This window comes from Perissodus microlepis, chromosome 17, assembly GCF_051167445.1.
Source record: "Perissodus microlepis isolate ML-2025 ecotype Zambia chromosome 17, ASM5116744v1, whole genome shotgun sequence".
NCBI lineage: Eukaryota > Metazoa > Chordata > Actinopteri > Cichliformes > Cichlidae > Perissodus > Perissodus microlepis.
The window spans coordinates 23,616,091-23,632,774 of record NC_140477.1 but is presented as its reverse complement, the minus strand read 5'-3'; the positions used below and the strand labels follow the sequence as shown (position 1 = coordinate 23,632,774).

The 16,684-nt window shown below is 42.5% G+C and overlaps 1 protein-coding gene across 2 annotated transcripts in view; it reads left to right on the top strand.

Moving 5' to 3' along the window:
* Nucleotides 1-5,876: 5,876 nt before the first annotated feature.
* Nucleotides 5,877-16,684, top strand: part of arhgap39 (Rho GTPase activating protein 39) — a 67,458-nt gene continuing 56,650 nt past the window's right edge. Inside the window, exon 1 of one of the 2 annotated variants that reach the window (XM_084909111.1) lies at nucleotides 5,877-6,309. In XM_084909111.1, coding sequence (XP_084765237.1) covers nucleotides 6,299-6,309 — 11 coding nt within the window. In that variant the 5' untranslated portion in view covers nucleotides 5,877-6,298. The remainder of the gene's footprint in view (nucleotides 6,310-16,684) is intronic. The other variant, XM_084909112.1, reaches the window with a different exon arrangement.

Genomic DNA, 16,684 nt, shown 5'->3' with positions numbered 1-16,684 from the left:
GACACGTTGATGGTTTGGAGGAAGTAATTATTGAAGTTAACTCAGAAAGATCAATTGGAGAAAAAGAGTCTAACTTAACATCAATGGTACTAAGAGTAGCTGTAGATAATATTACATCTGTGGGATGATTACTGGTAATTTTTTCTCTAATGATAAAAATTTTATTTGTGAAGAAGTTCATGAAGTCATTACTAGTTAACGTTAAAGGGATGGTTGGCTCAACAGAGCTCTGACTCTTTGTCAGCCTGGCTACAGTGCTGAAGAGAAACCTGGGGTTGTTCTTATTTTCTTCAATCAGTGATGAATAGTAAGATGTTCTGGCTTTGCGGAGGGCTTTCTTATAAAGCAGCAAACTATTTCTCCAGGCTAAATGATGATCCTCTAAATTTGTGACACGCCATTTCCTCTCCAGATTACGAGTCATCTGCTTTAGGGTACGTGTTTGAGAATTATACCACGGAGTCAGGTACTTCTGATTAGAGACCTTAGTTTTCACTGGAGCTACAGTATCCAGAGTCGTACGTAGTGAGGAGGTGAAATTATTAACAAGATAATCAACCTCTGTTGGGGTAGCGTTCAGATAGCTGCTCTGCTCTGTGTTGGTACAGGGCATTGAAGATGATAACAGTGGGTGGATTATATTCTTAAACTTAGTTACAGCGCTTTCAGAAAGACATCTACTTTGATAAAATCTACTCTCCACCGCTGTGTAATCAATTATTGTAAATGTAAATGTTATCAGGAAATGATCAGACAGGAGAGGGTTTTCAGGAAACACTGTTAAATGTTCAGTTTCTATGCCATATGTTAAAACAAGATCTAGAGTGTGATTAAAGTGGTGGGTGGGTTCTTTTACATTTTGAGAGAAGCCAATTGAGTCTAATAACAGACTAAATGCCATGTTGAGGCTGTCATTTTTAGCATCTACATGGATGTTAAAATCACCCACAATAATTATTTTATTTGAGCTCAGAACTAAATTAGATATAAAGTCTGAGAAATCAGACAGAAACTCTGTGTAAGGCCCAGGTGGACGATAGATGATAACAAGTAAGACTGGTTTCTGAGTTTCACAGCTGGGGTGGACAATGTTAAGCATCAGGCTTTCAAATGAATTAAAAGTCTGTCTTGGTCTTTCATTAATTAATAGGCTGGTGTGAAAAATTGCTGCCACACCGCCCCCTCGGCCTGTGCTTCGAGGTTTCTGGTAGTTAGAATGACTCGGGGGTGTTGATTCATTTAAACTAACATAATCATCCTGCTGCAACCAGGTTTCTGTAAGGCAGAGTAAATCAATTTGTTGATCAATTATTAAGTCATGTACTAACAGAGACTTGGAGGAGAGAGACCTAATATTTAATAATCCACATTTCACTGTTTTACTCTTTGGTTCAGATGTGGATACTGTATTGTTCTTTCTTTTTGATTGTTTATGTTTAAGTTGTTTGTTGCTGGTTTTTAGTTTGTTTTTTGTCTTTTTGGAAGCTGACACAGTCTCTATGGAGATGGGTTTTTGGGGGGGTAGCAGGAGGAGAGAAGCTGCAGAGAGGCGTGTAAGACTGCAACTCTGCTTCCTGGTCCCAACTCTGGATAGTCATATTTTGGGGGGTTTAATAAATTTGTCCATATTTCTAGAAATGAGAGCTGCTCCATCCAAAGTGGGATGGATGCCGTCTCTCCTAACAAGACCAGGTTTCCTCCAGAAGGTTTGCCAATTATCTATGAAGCCCACATCGTTTCTGGGACACCACTCAGACAGCCAGCAATTTAAGGAGAACATGCGGCTAAACATGTCACTCCTGGTCTGATTGGGGAGGGGACCAGAGAAAACTACAGAGTCCGACATTGTTTTAGCAAAGTTGCACATCGATTCAATATTGATTTTAGTGACCTCCGATTGGCGTAACCGGGTGTCATTACTGCCGACGTGAATTATGATTTTACTGAATTTACGTTTACCCTTAGCCAGCAGTTTTAAATTTCCTTCAATGTCGCCTGCTCTGGCCCCTGGAAGACAATTGACTATGGTTGCCGGTGTCTCTAGCTTCACATGTCTGAGAACAGAATCACCAATTACCAGAGTTTGACCCCCGGCGGGTGTGTCACCGAGTGGGGAAAAACGGTTAGACACATGAACGGGTTGGTGGTGTACCTGGGGCTTCTGTTTAGGACTATGCTTCCTCCTCACCGTGACCCAGCCGCCCTCTTTCCCCAGCTGCTTGGGGTCTGCCGGGGAACAGCTAGCGGGGCCTACGCTATCTTCGGCTGCACCAGCTACAGGGGCCTGGCTAGCTACGGGTGAATGAAGGGTGCGAAGCCGAGTCTCCAATTCAGTAATCCTGGCCTCCAGAGCTGCAAATATGCTACATTTGTTACAGATATCATTACTGCTAAAGGAGGCCGAGGAGTAACTAAACATCTGACACAATGAGCAAGAAAGTGCAGGAGGGACAGGTGAAGTAGCCATGGTGCTAACGAGTCGGCTACGAGCTAAGCTAAGCTAGCGAAACAGTACAGAGACAGTGAGTGAATACTTTGGCTATAAATTAGGTAGTGAGTACACAGAAAGTGTGCTTCGGATGAAGCACGTGAAGATTATACTATGAAAGAAGAATGTATTTAAAAGTTGTTAATTAAATTGCTAAGCAAATAAGCTATTCAGAAACACCACTGTGTTTGAGCAGGAACAGGAAGTGATACTCTACCGCAGAGCGAGCGAACACCAAGTGACAGCGTAATGAGCTGTTATTTTGATATGTGCGATATGGTGCGACACCATGTTTCTAAGATTTTTCAAACTGAGTGCAAGAACCTCAGTTTTAGAAGGGGGAAATTACAGGTGATCCAGGTCTTTATGTCTTTAAGACATTTCTGCAGTTTAACTAATCGGCTTCATGGATAGATTAAGCTGGGTGTCAACTACATAGCAATGAAAATGTATTGTGTGCCTTCGAATGATACTACCTAAGGGAAGCATGTATAATGTAAACGGAATTAGTCCAAGCATGGAATTGTGTGGAACTGATAATTATCCTTTGTGCATGAAGACAAATTCCCATGTACATGGATATATTGGAGTCTATTAGCTATGACCGAAGCTACTGCACCTTTAATTCCTACGACACGCTCTATTCCCTGTAACAAAATATTGTGTTCACCAGTATGCAGTATCGCACTGAGGTCCAGCAGGCCTCCCTAGACATGAGCCAACTGTGTGAGGCCATTAGTAACCTTCACTATCGCTGTTTCTGTACTGTGATGAGTTCTGAAACAGGACTGAAATGTTTCAAATAAATTATTTATCTGCAAATGGTTTTTTAGCTGTTTTACAACTATTCTTTCAAGAATTTTAGAGATAAAAGGAAGATTGGAGATTTGCCTTTAAATTAGCTAAGTGTGGCGGTTTGTGGCTTAGCTGTAGGGGATGGGTGGAGCAGGGTGTGGTGTCAGGGAAGGCTGACCCACACAGCTGACCCTCATAATCTAATCATGCCTTCCCTTTTGTGAGTAGACGCACATTGGCATGGACCTGGAGAGGGGTGCTGTAAGCAGGATGCGGGGGTGGGGCCAGCCGAGAAAGCCAGACGCTGTGGCCTGTGGAAATTGAAAACTCCTGAGGACATTTTTTGTCAAATATTTTTGTAAAAGTAAATAAACTGTCATTATCACAGCTCTCTGCCACTTCATGCTAAAGTGTTGTCTAAAACCCGGTCTGTGTGATTACAGACTGGTGGACGGCATTACCGGTAGAGGTGCTAGCCCAGATGATGGTGGATCATCCCTGTGATCCGCTGCAGTAGTGGCCGGCAGATCCATCTAATCCTACTCTCTCTTCTGTTTCTCCACAGGTCCCAGAGGTTAGAGATGGTATACCCAAAAAAAAAAAAATAAAATAAAAAAATGCCTGCGGATGAAGATGGGACAGGTGCTCCATGTTCCCGGCCCTACAACACTCTCCCTTAGCTTGAGAGGGATGTACCTGCATACCAGTAAGGTTCCAAGGGCCTGGGTCCACCAGGCTATGGTGGACCCAGGCCACACAGAGACCCTGGTCCATCAAACCCCGGTTCGGCTCGGGCGTAGTTGGAGGCAGAGTGGGTGGAGGTTAGTTGTGTGCATGGGGGTTGTGCATGAAAGGAAAAATCATCCTAACTATAAATTGTTAGGCAGCAAAGGAATGCCATCCTTGAAATGAAACCGCCCCGAAAACTCTGTTGGAACCGGTTTCTCCACACAACAGTGATATGATGTACATTTTGGCGTCCATAGATGCAAAAACTTTCCAGCTTTAAAACATGCCTCGCTGGAACTCCTTCATAAAGACTTTCTGGCGCTGCATGAGTCTGTGGAGTTCAGCCAGCAGCAGGTGGAAACACCTGTTGCTGAAAACGTGGCCCTCAGAGAGTTGGTGAAATCCTTCACTGAATGAATGACCTGGCTCTCAGAAGAAAACTGTAGTTGTGCTTCAGGCCCGCAGCATGAGGGACAACGTTCTGTTTTCAGGCTTCTCAGAGACATTTCATCCACATTCACCTGAAACTGATAATGTGGTTTAAACAATCAGCTTTCATCATGCCCATTTTTGGGAGGGTAAATGAAGTGATGGATGCAGACCCAAAACTATTTTGAATATTTTAAAGAAGAAGAGGCGGTGAAGAGCTGAGGCCAAAAGCTGAGAGGAGCGGACTTCAGTGTGAACAGTCAATTTCTCAAAGAAATCCTGGAGCAACCAAGGTCCTGTTCCCAATCCAAAAGGTCATCCCCCCTACCCGCCACTTTCCGCTGTTTTTAGGGATTCACATTTTATCAGAATGTGTGGCATTGGGTCTTCAGCACTGTTGGGGGGCTGCACACACCCCAGATCTATTGGGTCTGGGGCCGTCTGCCTCTAGCTCCTTGGGGGCCTTGTTCCAGTCTCTCATCCTCAAGTACGTTTCATGATGAATGCTCATACAAAGACACACACATTCTCACTCTTTCCCACATATGCACACACAAATCACAGCAAAATTGTATGTTTGTTTGTGTACCTAACTTTGTTTTGTTCAGTTGTTGTGTGTTTCTCTTTGTGTGTTCTGTTGCAGATGCAACAGTTACATCCTAGACTTTTGCCACTCTCGTCTTTCTGACCCTTTTTTATTCCTCTGCCACTTTCTCCTGTCTTTCTACAACCTGGCTCTCACCCCCTTCCCTCTACAACATATTATCCACTCTAATAATAACATGAAATAAAATAAACCAAATGAGCAAATGTTGATGTGTTAACAGGAGCATAGAAACTCTTTACAATGGAAAAAATCTAGGAAGCAGGTCTAGGCAGCAAATGCTCTGAATGTCCACTTAGGGTTAAAAACGGCATGCACAGATAGATGTCCGCTGTCTTTGTGAGGACACCAAATACATTTCTTATCCTGTTAGCACAACTGCAACAATAAAAACTGGTCACAAAACCATAAAAAACAATCTCAATTGTCAGCCAGCCTTAAACCCAATTTTAAACCTAGTCCTCAGGCATCCACCAGAGGTTCTCTTGTAAGTACAGGATTTAGTTCAGCACTTTAACGGTCCAAATAGTACCTAATAATAACCTACTGTCAGTATATGTCTAGACAGGCATATTTGACATTGATTTCAGATCAGTGAGAGATTATGATGAACTGCTCTGATAGGTGTGTTTTTCAAATTGTTGATCATTTGCATCTGTAAATATTCCTCAGGTCGGTGAAACACCACAAAGACAAAGGAGATGATCGTGGACTTTAGGAGGCACAGAGTAGACCTGCCTCCCCTCCACATAAAGGTGTGGAAAGCATTGTGGTACTAAAAAGAAGCCCACAGCAGATGCTATCAGAAATTTTATATTTATTTTTCCTCTTGTGCTTTTGTTGATAGGTGTGTCATTAGGGACGGTTTCCAGATGTCCCTCGGTAAAACTTGAGATCTTGCCGTTCAAATTTTCTGGTTGTGATTTTACATGAGCTTCGTATTGTGGGATAACAGTGCAGTAAACTGCTGTCATGTTACAACAGCTGACATAAGATCATCCAGGCTGCAGTATAGTGCTTGTTGACGGTGGACTTCCCAACTGCATAAAACGTTTCTCCAGTCGCTGGGACACTACATCGTTGGCGAGAAGCTTTTATGCTGAAAGTAATGGTCGGATGTGTTGTACCTTAATTTTGGCGGCTTGATAGAAGTCTGGAACGGATGACCGACTCGGTGACGGTAACCGCAATTTAGGCAACATGGGAGATGTTGTGGGATTTATCTTGAACGGATTTTAAAAACCGTCGGGAAAATGGCCGAGAGGTAAGTCCAGAAACACTCGCACTGTTTTGCTTGTTGAGGGGAAAAACGAGCACGAACCAAGGGAGGCAGCCAGCCCAGAGATGAGACTAGCAGCCGCGGTTCGCTTGGTGGCTGTGCTTACTAGCTAGTTCGCCACGTATTCGCTCCCACGATTCAAGGATTTCCACGCAGAACATATGTGCGAATTTAGTGTCTTTCCCTGTCATCTCCCTCGGTTGTTAGTTATTCGCCGGGGTGGTTGTATCTGGATATTTGTCAGCGTGGAAGGAGCGATGCGTGGAGGCTAGATGATGATGCTGTTGCACCTGTCGGTCTAAATTCCCATCTCTTTGCTGGAATGCTGCTAACCTGCTTTTATAAGTAGATGCTGACAGGAAATGCACCTTATCACTTCGAGAGGAGGCTCGAATAGAGAAATCCTCCTTTGCAGCATCTCGTCCTTGTGATGGATCGAGGCGACTCCCATGGCGCGGCACTAGAATTAGAGGTGCATGGCCCAATCACAGAACTACATATACGTCTCCTTATTCACTAGCCTATAATTATGAAGAACAACAAACAAACAAACAAAATAGTTTCTCAGCTCAGTTAATGAGTGGTTAACTCTCGAGCGTAGAGAAAACGCAACACCAAATTCCGCCAAATCCCAACACATCAATGTTTTTTATAACACAGGCGTGAACAGCTTTTTCTCATTTAGTAGTTCTGCGTGGGAGGTTCGGTGTTCATATAATGAATTAACCACATTGAGTAAAATCGCACCCCTCTGTTCGCCATGATCTTCCATGATCAGTGCAGGGAGGTGGGAAATTAACGACAGAAATCCAGCTGGATCAGGACTTGTTTGGTGTATGTGCAAATCCTCCTGTTTCCTCCATGCGCCTATTTAATAGTATTTTCTTTAATGAGGCCGAACAGGTTCTTATGCTGTTCATGTAAATCTGTCTTTCCTGATATAAACAAAACAGGCTGAATTTGAATAGAGTGTAGAGTCGACGTGAATCCAGCCTCCCAGGCCGGTGTTCTTCAGCTGCCAACATCAAAAATATGGACGTGTTTTTTATCACGCTGATTGCCTTGAAAGTCAGGGTGTGGAACACATCGTGGCAGTTTGTCCCCAGAACTTAACAAGCTCATGTGGGTGTGTTAATAAATGAAGGCTGGGAATATCCAGGGGTCATTTAGCCTCATACAAATCATTACTGCAGGTCAGTCCATTCAGATTATTGATTTGTTCAAAAAGGGTCATTTTAAACAAATCTGAATTCACGGGTACAGTAATAATTGAAAGGTTTGAGATAAGTAGTTTTGGACTCAAATGCAGTTGTTCTTGTTGTTTGGATCAAAAGCATCAGAATCTTAGCCCGCTTTACACCACCTTCTTCTCACCACCCTGATTGTGTGAGTTTTTTTGTTTCATATATTATGTTCACAGAGAACCAAGTCAAAAGAAAACTCACACTCACGTATCTGCTTTATTTGCTGTATTAGCCAGTGACGATTGGATGGTGTAGTTAAAGGTTGAGGATAAGAAGTAAAAGTAATGCAAACTAAGAATTGCTGCCGCAGTCTTGTAGAAGTTAAACTGGTACCTGTGGCTCAGGTGGTAGCGCAGGTTGTCCACCAGTTGGAAGGTGGATAAATTGATCTCATGCTCCTTGAGTTCTTAAGTAGGGATTTGAAAGCCAGTGTTCCCAGCAGCTCACTTCCTTGGAATTGTTAGTCTGCTTACCTATTGATCCTGCTTATTGGTTCCACTTGCACTACAATCAGCTGATTTCAGTTTATGTGCAGTAGAGCAGTGTACAGCAGGGATATGGACTGAACTTTTATTTCTATTGCATAGAATGATGAGAGCCCAGTTGTAAAGTGCAAACTGGATCCAAGACAGAAACGGCTGCGTTATGGTGCTAACACAACTTTGCCTCTTTGCAAGTGCCTGCACAGACGGCATGCTAACACTAAGCTAGCAAGAACCCAGAGGTATGTTAAAGCTGAGTGAATGCTGACCCGACCACAGCAGCCAGACCCTGAACTTTAACTGGTAACAAAAGCAGCGATGAACAGTCAGGCTGCAGCCTCCGTTTCTACCGTTTCATGTTTCTAAAGTAGAATCACTGTGGACGTCGCTTTGAAGACTCTTTGGGCTGGTTTTTATCTTTGCTTCGTCTTGTCGGCTTTGTGTTTATACCTAAATGCTAAGAGAAAGATGATATGTGTGTCCTCATTAAGATGGGGATTTGTTTTGCTGTGTGGAACTGTAACCTAAAGGTTTAAATTGTTAACTAGTAATTGTGTTATGGAGAAACTCAATGTAACGTAACGAGTTGAATAATGAATTACTTTCTACTAGAGGTGGGAATCACCATACATCCCACGATACGATATTATCACAATACTTAACGCACGATACGATATTATTGCAATTTTTTTAAATATTTTGCGATATTCAGATTCTGTACATAAAGGTAAACTTTATCAATATTCATTTTATATAATATCAAAGTCTCGCACTCAGTCTTTCTCTCATTTCAGTCAGTTTTATTGTTGACAAACTGAACGGTTTGTATTACAGTCTAGTCCAACTTAACTGAATGCAACCATCTGGTACAATTATAGCTATTCTGAATTATGCAATTTATGAAAACTATGCAGCCCATTCAGCAACTGAAGAATTTGAAAGTAAATTAAAACAAAATATAATTTTACATTAAATAAAAAAGTTTTAAACTTAATTAAAATAAAACATGTCTTAAATTAAAATAAGTAAACTGTCATGTTTATTGCTGCCAAAAAAAAAGTTAAACACATTTGGACAGTGAAGGAGTGTCAGGATTCTTGCTCAGAAAAAGGATCAACATGCTCTGAAGTCAGAGCACAAAAACCTTTTTTGTAACAAAATATCGATTTCTGCTGTCCCTGTATCGATACATTATTAGCAAACAAAATATCATGATACTACACAGTATCGATTTTTTCCCCCACCCCTACTTTCTACTGGGAGTAATTAAGTAATGTACTGCGTTACTTTTAAGAAAAGTGTTTTGTGCAATCCATTACTTTTTTGACTCCAACACTGATGACCATTGATGTCTTTAAGAGCGCAATGAGAATCAATAAGGAATTGAATCAATAAGTGATATTGATCATGGAATCGTAACTGCTAACTTGTTACGAATTCCCATCCCTTGTCTTCCTTGTGTAAGATAGTGTGTAATCATGCATATGCTTAGGCATGAATGTGTTTCGTTGGGTGAATGAAACGTGTAATAGTGTTGTATAAGTAGTGGTGAATATGTTGTCTCTTGTTCACTACAGACTCACAATCCTTCTGTCACCACAACCAAAGTGTGGTTAATAATGCCTAAACACAACCATGAAAAGTTAATGCTGCTGAAGACACCAAAAGCAGATAAAAAGTCTGATTTAGCATATTTTACAGAAAAAAGCAAGCAGATATGTTACTGGTGAGGGATTGAGTGTCCACTGTCAACATTTTAGCAAATTACAAGATACTGAAGCTGTACAGTGGTGCGGTGGTTAGCACTGTTGCCTCATGGACAAGATAATGTAACTGAATCAGCTGGACTAATTGCCTCTCTGAGTAATTATTTAAAGTGTAATAACTAAATTAATTATAACTACAGTAGCCTCACACTTTGTAAACCGTTGTGTGTGACTATTTTCTATGGCCTGGATTTTAACAGATCTTACCATCACCTTGGAAATGGATACTGTTTATCACCAGCAGTGTGTGATGACTTTTACAGGAAGGCAAGCAGCGAGAAGTCTTTTTATCGTTAATGTGCCAAAAGTGCAACAAAATTATATGCCGTCTCATTCAGTGCAAAGAAAGCAATCTAACTAGTCACAAAAATACAAAATTAAAAACGTTTCTAGTAAATAAACACAGTAGAAACAGTATAGAAATATAAATAAATAGATATATACATGCATGTGTGTGTGCTTGAGTCATTGTGTATTGGTTACACAGGTTGGGTATTGCACAGGTTAGTAAAGATGTAACAATGTTCATTTATTATTTATTATTGCAACAGCCTTGTCATATGTGTGTTGTGAATATTTGGTTGAATTATTCTTTAGATGTTGTTAAGTTCACTTGGTCATGCAGGAAATATTGAAGCGTGCTATACTTGTCGTTTCATTGCAGTGAATATCTGGAATATGTGTTTTAACTGCTCGTGGCAATTTTTTTTTCTTCTATTGTGAAAATCGTTTACAGGAAGCGTTTATTTTGAAGTGCAGGAAATGATCCAAGCAGTGCCAGTAGTTGCTTGATATGTTATGAAAGGCGATAAGACTGCTTCCTGCTCATTTGTAATTTGTAAACAGCAGCATTTTCAGTTTTAATGACATCTATCTTGGTTATTGTTTGAAGCTTCCATTACACAACTATGTGCTGTTTTTCAGTGTGTTTGTTTTGGCTTTTATTGTTGTGTGACTCCTTCCTGACAGTAACAGCTGAGCTGTACACATGGCAGACCACACTGGTATGTGTGCCAGTATACTGAACAGTAATCAATCTATAGAAGGACACCCGGAACTTCTTGGCTGGGGTAATGTTTTTCAGGACCCTCAGGAAGGGGAGCCGCTGCTGTGGGTTCTTGGTCATCGCAGGTGTTGGTTTTCTTGGTTAGGTCATCACCCAGGCACAGGCCCAGAACCTTCAAGTCAGAGCCTCTCCACACAGTACCCATTAATGTATATGACGATTAGATGTGCTTCTTCTGAAGTTTGCTATTATTTCTTTTGTTTTTGTGGTGTTGAGGAAAAGGTCGTTAGTGCTGCACCATGATGCCAGTTTCTCTACCTTGTCCCTGTATGCAGACTCATCTTCCCCCATGATGAGTCCAACCGCTGACATGTCATCTGTGAAATTCATTATTGAGTTGCTTGGGTGAGTGGGGTGCAGTCGGGTGTGTAGAGAGTGTACAGCAGGAGAGTCAGCACACATCCCTATGGCAAGCCAATGTTGAGGCTGAATGTTGGGTAAAGTTTAGGCCCTTCTTTAACTCACTGTGGGCGGAGTCTCAGGAAGTCCTTAATCCAGAGTCAGATGGAGTATGGGAGGACGAGGTTGATTAGTTTTGTTCCCAGTCTGCTAGGGGTGTTAGTGTTAAATGCTGAGCTGAAGTCAGTGAAAAGAAGCCTAGCATAACTGTCCTTGTGCTCTAAATGAATCAAGGTTGTGCGGCTAGCAGTGGCTACGGCATCCTCTATTATCCCTCTGCGTAAACTTGTGGGGGTTCAATTTACATGGTCCTCGAATTACGTGACTTTTGACCAGGTTCTCAAAACACTCGATAACGAATGGAGTGAGAACCACTGGGTGGAAGTTAACTAGGCTGCTGGTGGTGTTCCTTTTGGGACAGCCATGAATGGTCGAGGCCTCCAGGCAGGGTGGGACAGTGGTCTGTGCTAAGGACAGGTTGTGAGCTGGTCTGTACAGACCTTCAACACCTGATGCAATCAGGTCCTGCTGCATTTCTGGGGGTCCTGTTAACTGTCCTTAACATGCGTCTCATGTCATGATTCTCCAACACAAAGATGTGGCTGGTGTTGGCCTGTGTGTGTGGTGTGACTGCGTCTGGTGTTTTTTGTTCAAAGCGGCCAAAGAAGCAGTTCAACGTCTCCGCTAGCACAACATCACCATCGACAGCCCTGGGTCTGGGGTTGTAGTTAGTGATGTTTTGGACCCCCAGCCACAGTTGCCTCAAGTTGTTGTTCTGGAGATAGTCCTTAGTTGTTATAATCCAGCTTGGCCTGTCTGATGCCCCTTTTCAGGTTTGCCGTGGCTGCATTGTGCAGTTCCAAGTCATCCGACCTGAAAGCAGTGTTTCTGTTACTAAGCAGGGTCCTGACCTCACGTGTCATCCAGGGCTTGTGGCTGGCATACACCTGGATGCATTTGTCAGCGGTGACAGTGGCAGTGGTTAGGAGAGTATGGATGTAGTGTACTCCTCCAGGTCCTGAGATTCAAAAATACTCCAGTCTGTATTCTCAACACAGTCTTGTAGCTGCAAAGAAGCACCCAGCCCATGTTTTAACTGTTTTTGAAGTAGGGGGCGTTTCATCAGGTATTGCTGGGTGCAGCAGTCCCCAATGAACTATTGTCTTCCAGCTGTAGCCTCACCTCATCCATTTTTGTTCACAATAGACCTGGCTTTTGTAAGGAAAAGGCTGAGGAGCGGAGGCTTTTGAAGCGTTTTCCTTATTCTTTCCTTCACACTGGCTCTACAGCTTTGTTTCTGTTTGTTATCCTTATGTTGTGGGAGTGAAGAACCTCTGCTGTAAGAATCCCATCACTCTGTAGACCCAGTAACAAGAGGTCTTATCTGCTGAACATGAGGTTTGTCCAACATCGCGTTGATGAAATTGTATAACAGATATACAAAAACAAACAAAAAGATGACTGAATGCAAGACCTCTGAGCGGTACGCCGTCATGTTGTCTTTTCATTGTCTACATCACATTATCACATACATTGCTCTAAGTGGTTGGCAACAGGAAACTCATCTGTTACTATGCTAAATCACTGAAGCTTGTTTACTTGCTAATCCTAGGTGTGTTTCTATATGAAGCGTGGATAGTAACTGATTTCAGAGCAGTGAAAGCAGACCAGCAGCAGCTTGCCTCGCACTCTGGTTTTATCCACAATGCTGCCTGCCTCTCAGCTTGCCCAGCTCCAGCCAGTGCTGAAGATGGACACGCCCGCATTACAGAGAGAGCTAGTCTTCAATGAAATAATTGCAGCAGTCAACCACAAGATAGCAGTAATTTAAAGGCTGTATATACATATTGACAGGTGAGGAGCTTTATGGCAGTGCTGTGTGAGATAAAAAGAGACAGATTGCTTTACTTTTGTATGTTTTAAATGATTTCTGCTTTTATCAGGGTGGAACATCACTGGTTAACACATAGTTGTTAAACAGCCCTGTTTCATGCTAATTCTGTTGCCTAATAATGAAATAGAAACTCATGTCCAGGAAAACAGATTTATTGGAAATGTAGTTGTAGTAAAATGGAGTATACTTTAACTGGACACTGTTAGGTACTCCTTGCTGGTACCAGGCTCAATCGCCTTTTGTTTTAAGAAATAGCCTTTCTTTTGTGACATAGATTCATCAAGGTGCTGGAGACATTCCTCACAGATTTTGATTTACATGATAACCTCAAACAAATGTTGCAGATTTGTACGTCATGCACATCCATGATGTACACGTCTCAGTCCACCACATCCCAGAGGTACTCTGTTGGATTACAATGTGGTGACTCTGGAGGCCATCTGAGCACAGTGAAATCACCGTTGTGTTCAAGAAACCAGTTTGAGATTATTCGATCTATGTGACATGCGATGTAATGCTGCTGGAAGCCAACAGAAAATAGGTTGTCTCAAGAATCTCAACTACATTTACATGCCTAAATGCACTGAGTTGCTGTCATGTGATTGGCTGATTAGGGAAGACCTGTTGAAGACAACAAAGTGTTACGACTCCGCTGGCTACTAACTGGGGATGCAGCCCTGACAGATGGTTCTCTGTGAGGGAAAATTGAAGAGAAGAAAAGGAAGCTGAAAAGTAAATGGATGACAGCCATGTTAATTGGCTTAACATGCCAATTACATGTTACAAGCACCTGTATGAAGAATAAACTGGAGAATAATAACCATTTTTTCTGTACTCTGGCATAGAAGAAAACAAGGCTGCTGCTGCTGCTAGTAGCGGATTGTGTGTGAACACAACGCTATATGCATTCCTTTAAGAAAAGAAGTAACATGTAAAATATAAGTAAATGTTTAATTAAAGAGAGTTTCATATAGCTAGTTTCATAATTCTCTTAAAATATCCACACAGTATTTATATTTCTGTCCATTAAATTGTGCTGGGTTTTCTGAATGTGTTTTAGAATAGAAGACTGGTCTATTTTTGTCTCTGTTTTATAGAACTGGTAAATTATTTTTAAAGGCAACCCTTTACTGATTATATCAGAAATATGCTAATTAGCGCCTGCACTACAGCAGCTTTGAGAAGACAAAGGGTTGCCTTTGTGCTTTACTTTGCTCACAGTGGCATTTACTCTTTTGCAAAAAGGTTTTAGAGATATATTCCATCCATCCATTCTCTTCTGCTTATCACAGTTGTGGGGGCTAGAGCCTATCCCAGCTACCAAAGGTTGAGAGGCCGGGTAGACGCTGGATAGATTGCCAGCAGATTATGCAGAGCTAAACGCAGAGGGACAGACAACCAGTCACACTCACATTCACACCTATAGGCAATTTAGTATCATAAATTAACCCTCAAAAAACCGCATGTCTATGGATGGTGGGAGGAAGCCGGAGTACCCAGAGAGAACCTACACAAACACAGGAAGAATATGCACACTCCACACAGAAAGACTGTGGCCAGGTGGTGGAGGTGAACTCGGGACCTTCTTCCTGTGAGGCAACAGTGCTAACCGCCGTATTGCTATTTTCTACCACCTGCCGCTGGATCAGAGACTTTCTCTCAGACCGTGTACAGCAGGGGTGTTCAACTCCAGGCCTCAAGGGCCATTGTCCTGCAAGTTTTAGATATCACCCTGGGTCAACAAGTCATTAGTTCATTACCAGGCCTCTGGAGAACCTCAAGACATGTCGAGGAGGTAATTTATTCATTTAAATCAGCTGTGTTGGATCAAGGACACATCTAAAACCTGCAGGACACCGGCCCTTGAGGCCTGGAGTTGGACACCTCTGGTGTACAGAGAGTTAGAGTGGGGCCTCGTCTTTCCTCAGCCTTAACACCGGCTCTTCACAAGGCTGTGTACTATCAGTGCCCTACTATACACTCTGTACACACATGACTGTGTCAGTACCCACACAGACAACGCAGTCATTAAGTTCACAGATGATACCACCGTGGTGGGCCTCATCTCCGGGGGAGACGAGACAGGATATAGAGCTGAGCTTCAGAGGCTGTCGGATTGATGTGCGGACACCAACCTGGACCTCAAGACCACCACGACAAAAGAACTGGTAGTCGACTTCAGAAGGAGGAAGTCTGAGCTGCAGCTTGTCAGCATCGACAGGGAGTGTGTGGAAAGGGTGTCCAGTTTCAAGTTCCTGGGTGTGCACATAGACACAGACCTCCAGTGGAGCTCAAACACCTCGGTGGTTTTAAAGAAGGCCCAACAGCGTCTCCATTTTCTGAAAATCCTCAGAAAAATGGACCTGAAGAAGGAGCTACTGATTGTGTTCTACTGCTGCTCCACTGAAAGTGTATGACTGCATCTGTGTGTGGTTCTCCAGCTGCACCACGGCACACAAAAAGACACTTCAGAGGGTCATTAATATGGCCCAAAAATCATTGGACATCCTCTTCCCTCCCTGAAGGACCTGTACAGCACTCGCTGTCTCAAGAGGGCACGCAGCATCCTACAGGACTGTACACACCCAAGACACCGGGTGTTTAAGCTGCTGCCGTCTGGCAGGAGGTTCAGGCTGTTCAGGACAGCTTTTACAACAGAGCAATAGGCCTAAGCAAAGGCAACAGCTGACCTGATTGGCTACCTCTGTGGACTTTTTGGGGGGGATAACAACAACGACGACGACAACGACAACAACAACAACGTGCAATGAAACATACACTCAATCCTTTTATTCATACACTCGTTCTTTTTATTTCTTCTTTTTATTTATTAAGTTACTGTGTTGTGTTGTTTAGTTTGTGTTGTTTGTAGTGCAGATGTGGGACAGTTTCCAATTTCGTTGTACTGTTGTTCTAGATACGACTGTGCAACGACTACAAAGAGTTATCTGTCCTGTTATGTATGTATATTTACTATGAAAAAGTATTTTCCCTCTTCCTGATCTCTTAGTTTTTGCATAGTTTTTGCATATTTGTCAGCCGTGGCAGCAAGATCTGCAAGTTTTCAAAAACTGGCAGTGAGCCCTGACAACGAGCCCTCTTTGCCTAATTATTTATTTTCAGCCACACTGGAGAGTATTAAGGTTTGTTTGAAAGGATATCAAAGGAATTAAACCTTATTTATTTATTTTTTTGAGTTATTCAGAGGTGGACTTGCTGGTGTGTTTCAGATCATTGTTTTCCTGCATGTCCCAAGAGAGCTTCAGCTTCAGGGACGTGATGGCCAGGTGAAATGCTCCTTTAGGGTTTTCTGGTAGAGAGCAGGATTCACGGTTCCATTGCTTGGGACAAGTCATCCAGGTCCTGAAGCAGCAAAGCAGCCTGAGACCATGATGTTAGTTTGATGTTCTTTTTATGAACATCAAACTAACTTACAACAAGTAAAATGGGACTTAAACCTCCCAGAAAGTTCAGATTTTGTCTCATCAGTCAGCCCACAGAATATTTTC